At 52.0% G+C, this 5424-nt stretch overlaps 2 protein-coding genes across 2 annotated transcripts; one reads left to right on the top strand and one right to left on the bottom strand.

Annotated features, from left to right (window-relative positions):
* The first annotated feature begins 261 nt into the window (after positions 1–261).
* On the top strand, positions 262–3180 carry LOC142358193 (uncharacterized). The gene is made up of 9 exons (XM_075409647.1): positions 262–419; positions 535–683; positions 804–950; positions 1142–1262; positions 1490–1626; positions 1732–1785; positions 1951–2040; positions 2334–2417; positions 2520–3180. The coding sequence occupies exons 1-9, from the start codon at positions 293–295 to the stop codon at positions 2535–2537; spliced, it is 927 nt and encodes a 308-aa protein (XP_075265762.1). The 5' UTR covers positions 262–292; the 3' UTR covers positions 2538–3180.
* On the bottom strand, positions 2749–5151 carry LOC142358192 (uncharacterized). The gene is made up of 7 exons (XM_075409646.1): positions 4508–5151; positions 4254–4409; positions 4012–4120; positions 3768–3880; positions 3582–3674; positions 3364–3466; positions 2749–3190 (listed from the first exon to the last, which is right to left on the bottom strand). Exons 1-7 carry the CDS (start codon positions 4986–4988, stop codon positions 2869–2871), a joined length of 1377 nt encoding a protein of 458 aa, XP_075265761.1. The 5' UTR covers positions 4989–5151; the 3' UTR covers positions 2749–2868.
* Positions 5152–5424: the final 273 nt, after the last annotated feature.

Here is a 5424-nt window from a genome sequence, read left to right as displayed (position 1 = left end):
AGGTAGGGTACCCTACGTGCAGGAACGCTGTGCAGATCCGGCAATTGGTAGCTAGGTAGGGTAACTACCTAGGTTAGCTCTTAGCCACCACCCCGAACACCTCCAGTGATCTGCCCCGACCAAGCAAAATCCATTCATACTCGTATTGTATATAATAACGTCTCGTCGCATCACAAGTCGAGGAACCGACTTTCCACACAGGAACAATCCTCACCTTGATATATTTAGCAGGAATTCTACACGATAAAAGATGGTGATGATTCAGTGCTCTAATCACGGGACGTCGAAATTCATGCCGAGCAACCGGAAGTTGATGCGGAACTCGCTTCCCACGCGATACCCCACCACAAGATCCCACGTGTATGTGGCTGCCTGCAGAGCCACAGGGGAACCCCAGTCTGGGGCTATCCGTCAGATAGGTACAAATTTGACGACGCGGAATCCGTTGATGCTGCTAGAAACGTTGCAGAAACACAGGTCGTTGAAATGTCTCTGTTCCTTCTGATACTCTGTATTCTCTGCAACGCAACTCAGAGAGACGCGATTTCATCACCAGTGCTACACTGGCGGTCTTCGCTTCCTGGGCGAGTCCGACATCATCAGCGGCAGAACCCGCTTTTCTCGATGGCGAAGCTGGTCTTGCTGTGAACGAAGCCTTGGCTGCCTCGGTGCCAAAGGGAAAGGTATGATGGGGACATCTGCAGTGTAGCTTCCTGCAGGAAGGCAGAACCCTGCATGTGGTATTTGAGTTTCTTGATTCTCAGCACAGCTAACTAAGCGTTCCTTTTGCCGCTGTGATCGAGGCTCCAGCCGTCCTGCGGGTGGTGTTTCATGATGCTGGAACATATGACGCAAAATCCAAGGATGGAGGGGCCAACGCCAGTGTCCGTTATGAACTGGGTAGACCTGAAAACAAAGGCCTGAAGCGAGGCTTGAACTGTGTCACCGCTGTGAGAGCCATGAATTAGCCATGAATAAGATAACGTGTACTTGCTGGGGAGATTTTTGGTTTGTTCGGGGGTTGCAAAGAAGGGTTGCCTGCAGTACTGCCACATGAGACAAACCCAAGTCAGATCTCTCCGTGAGTACGAGTACACGCACATGCGAGACATCGATTTGTTCTCGCCTACTTCTGTGGCAGGCAATGGACAAGATCAAAGGAACAGCGGCAGACGGTAAGGTGTCATTTTCAGATATGATTGCGCTGGCGGGGGCATATGCAGTTGCCATTACCGGGGGACCCAAAGTGCCTGTGCCGATTGGTAAGATTCACGGACTTTAACTATGCCACGTGTGCAAGCAGATGACAACTTATCATGCCTGGCCGCTGTTGTTGCACGATCATTGGCGATTGATATCTGACACGATGAAGACTCCCGCAACTTGTCCATGGTTCACCCTTCTTCGGAATGTATCAACTCTCGAAACAGTTATTCACACTGTTTCTGCATAAAACTGAGCTGCATCGTGCTTTCTGGTCAATTTGTAGGCCGCATGGATGCATCTTCTGCTGACCCTGAGAATCGACTCCCATCAGAAAATGCATCTATAGCCGAATTAAAGAGGAACTTTGCCTCCAAGGGGTTCACCACCCAGGAGTTTGTGGCACTCTCTGGATCCCATACGGTGGGTATCCTATGCGCATTTTATTGATTTGATCCATGGTATAATTTGCATCTCCTGCATACTGCACGATGAAACTCATCCTGCTGAAATAACATTGATCTGCAGATTGGTGGCAAAGGCTTCGGAGAACCTCTAATTTTTGACAACGCTTACTACCAGGTATTAGCATGCCGTGGGCTCAATCTGTTCTCACAGAGTGCATCTACCACCCTGATTCTTCTGCAGAGGGCTGTTTGGCACAGTTTAGTTTATGTTAATGGCTGCCCCACAAAAAAGCAGACTGCCAGGTCTATGAATTTGGCAGACGTCCTTTTGGCTGTGAAGGTGTTGATGAAGAAGCCATGGAACGATCCGTCGGTAGAGATGGGATCAATGATCGGGCTTGAATCAGACCATGTTCTTGCCGATGACAAGGTCTGCCTTCCTCTCCTGAATGTCACAGTTTCCTGTTGATGGAACAGTAACTCCAGGGAGGGAACACCTTCACACGGCGCTATCATGCTTTGATGAGGGACAGTAGAGGACTATGCCACAAGAGCGCCATCGAATTCTACAGGACCTTTCCAGAAATGCCGCATTATCTTTTAGCAGGGCCTCGCCCTGGCTACTAATCATGAATGATCGATTGGCCCGTGAACTGTTGGTGTTGCCATTTTCCCAGTGCTCCACATCATTCTCAAAGCCTTGTCCTGCTTTTGTATTTCCAGGAATGCTTGGATATCATTGAGTTGTATGCAGAGCATCAAGACGTGTTCTTCGAGGACTTCACCTCTGCATATCTGAAGCTGTCGGTAAGTTGCACAGGGGTTATCAGAACCCGTGGGTTCATGCATCACCCCTTCTTCCTGTCTTGGGGGTGGATATTTTACTGGTGACTGTTTGCTGTATTGCAGGGCCTGGGCACCTTGTGACTGCCAAGTGGGGCATAGAGTGTCCTTCGTAGTGCAAATGCCGCAATACGACTATGGCCGACATTCCAAAGCTCGCCGGACAATGTACATCCTGTGCCACATCACATGCTTACGGAATGGGAGCATTCAATTTTCGAGATGACGGAGTCCATGTTGTGTGAGTTCCTAGCTGCCGGGCATTGTTAACAGCGCGAGCGAGCCACAGGGCACGGAGAGTGCTTTACATATGTTGGCAAGAGACCCGCTAGCATACCCTGAAGCTTACAAAGTCCAAAGGATCTTTGACTGGTTTTGTCGACGATCCTTTCTGTGCGTAATGCCTCACTCCGCATCAGAACTGCTTGGCTCCAATCTTGCTTGTTGACCCTGCTGACACTACACGGCACACGGCACTTTCCCCTTGGCCATTGATCTCGAGCACCTCTGCGGAGGCATCCAGCACGCCTCCGGACATCCCAACATCCACACGCCAGATTCTCTGGTCGCATTCGCAGTTGGCACCCTCCATCTGGGGCGTGTGCCCAACAATAAGACGCGCCGCGTTCAATTCATCCAGTGCTTGGGCAAGCAGGTTGCAAGTGTGGAACCTCTCGTAGGGGCTTGGGAATCGTTCCCTTGAGTACATGCGGTTCCACATGATGCTGTTCGAGTCCCTGCGGGGAGCAATGCCTTGTGATCATGACTACACAATTCCCAGTTGAGACTCATGACATTTTCCAAGAGCCAAGGCAGCGCACAGGCGTCGCAAGAACACCAGATCATGGAGGGCAGGCCTGATAGACATATGAATAACGACACATCTGCATTTCTGGGAGCTGCAACCCACCCCATGGCCATAAATGGCGGTGCAGCAGTGCTTCCATCTTGAAGCTTCTCTCCACGCATCCACTGGCACACCTCTCGATTCATCCGTTCCAAGCCATAGCTCACTGCAAAGTTGTTGCAACAGGGCTCAGCGCAAACGAAATTTCAGTGGACTTGACCCACTGAGACCCGATTGAACGCACCAATTGCTTAGCATGACACAACTCGAGCTGTACCTACCATGCTCTGGGAGCAGGCCCCCGTGGGCAAATACATTATCGTTCACAACCAAGACAGTGGGATTCTTAGATAGCTCCATTGCCATAGGACCACCTAAACGCAAAGGAATCCAGAGTGCGCTCAGATGCAGTGCCAGAGCAGAAAGAGCTACACAATTTGCAAATGCTCAACCAGCAGTGGACTCACCAGGGGAGTACAGCCGAACGCGGGCCCGGAGTTGATTTTCCCATGTTTCAGCCTGTTCATCCTTTAGGCCAGCCGCCATTGCAGCCTCGTGAAAGGCACCAGCGGTGACATACCTGTGAATCAATGTCCACGTACATGCATTGTGAGAAGGCACAGGCTGTGACATGCCAACGGATAAATGCACACATGCATCCATCTTGCAATGAGGGATGTTTTGTTGTTTCGGGCGGTACAGGCAACAGACCGATAGTCGCCACAGACGTTCAGACTCTCATGATTTCCATTCAGCATGTACACAGCACCTCCATCCTTCTGAGCCATTTTGTGCAACTGGCGCAAAAGCATCACAATCCCTGGGGATCAACACATCTTTCAGCTCATCACTGCCGCATCTCGTTGATTCACAAAGTTCTGCCTGCGCATGAGACATGGTGCTAGTTTCTCTCCTTACTCCACATCGTCAGGCTGGACCTGTAGCTGGCATACCTATTTCGCAGTCACCTCGGTCCATGACGTCACCCATTTGCACCACAACAGTGTTACCCCCGACCCATATTGGGCGCCCGCTGTCGTCACGGCCCAACACTCCCGCTAGCTCGAGAGACTGCAGGGTTTTGGTCAAATCTCCGTGCACATCCCCGACTGTTCAGAATGCAACATCAGAACAGCGGAGTTAGGCTCCTGTGGGGTGTGCTTTACCAGAGCACTTTAAACATGGCAGGCAAGAGTCTCAAACTTACTGGCGATGATGCGGCCTTCTGCAGTCACATAAGTGGGGGGATATTCCACTTCTGGAACATCTGGTGGTTCAGATGTGGAAGCAGTGTCCGAGTGGGAAGACGCGTCGCCGCTGCTAGCCTGCTCTGTGACTTCGTCTGTAGCCGTGCCAGAGCTGGCTGCCTCTGCCTGACTCTGGACTGTTATTCTTGAAGACATTGGGAATGAACCGAGTGCAACAGAACTGGATCCTTTCAACATGGCCAGTCTCCGGGTGAGGGAGCAGCTTTGTGGGCCAAGCCGGTAGGTGTTACGAGCAATACTAGGTCTGCTGTGACGAGTGACGTGCAGCGCTGAGTGAGTACTCCGGACTGCTCCCAGCCGTGCCTGACAAGAGCCTTGCGGGCCGGAGCACACAGAAGCGGTGATCCGTGCCGATGCGAGGTGGTGATGCGTTGCACCTGCCATGCAGGCGACCCCACGTCCTGCTCTCACACAACTCATGTGGCCACACGCGGGGAACACGTGCGACTGGGATGCTACGCTGAGGTTCGACGTGGGAGTTGCCTGCAGGTTCGGAGGGCAGACTGCGGCCGCTTAAAGCCCCCGTATCAGCAGTTGTCAAAAAACCTCGTAAGTTCAACCCACTCTACAGCTCTCTGGACCGCGTCCGAAGTCCGAACTCCGGAGCAGACTGCGAAAACATCTTGCGCCGCACTGGACAGATAAACTGGGATCAAGTGAACGGACGACGAGCCTTGCCGCCTGCAACGACGTGGCTGCTGGCCAGCAGGGTACGCCGTACGAATAAGCTCTGAGGACTGAATGTCCGTCCAAGGCCGGCAGGGAAGAATCCGTCATGATCGATGGATCAGATCCCGCGAATCCTAAGCACGTGACCCGTTTTCCGGATTGTTGACGTTGTGTTTTTTTTTCATCG

This window comes from Convolutriloba macropyga, unplaced genomic scaffold, assembly GCF_964194025.1.
Source record: "Convolutriloba macropyga unplaced genomic scaffold, txConMacr16.3 SCAFFOLD_6016, whole genome shotgun sequence".
NCBI classification, from domain to species: domain Eukaryota; kingdom Metazoa; phylum Xenacoelomorpha; order Acoela; family Convolutidae; genus Convolutriloba; species Convolutriloba macropyga.
Note: the sequence above shows the minus strand (reverse complement) of the source record. Positions and strands in the feature narration are given on the sequence as shown.

Coding starts and splice junctions, on each gene's coding strand:
- LOC142358193 (XM_075409647.1), top strand. CDS start 293: ATGCCGAGCAACCGGAAGTTGATGCGGAACTCGCTTCCCACGCGATAC. Junction 684..803: donor CCTCGGTGCCAAAGGGAAAG/GTATGATGGGGA, acceptor GCTGTGATCGAG/GCTCCAGCCGTCCTGCGGGT. Junction 2,041..2,333: donor ATGTTCTTGCCGATGACAAG/GTCTGCCTTCCT, acceptor TTGTATTTCCAG/GAATGCTTGGATATCATTGA.
- LOC142358192 (XM_075409646.1), bottom strand. CDS start 4,988: ATGAGTTGTGTGAGAGCAGGACGTGGGGTCGCCTGCATGGCAGGTGCA. Junction 4,121..4,253: donor CCGAGGTGACTGCGAAATAG/GTATGCCAGCTA, acceptor GTTGATCCCCAG/GGATTGTGATGCTTTTGCGC. Junction 3,675..3,767: donor CGTTCGGCTGTACTCCCCTG/GTGAGTCCACTG, acceptor CTTTGCGTTTAG/GTGGTCCTATGGCAATGGAG.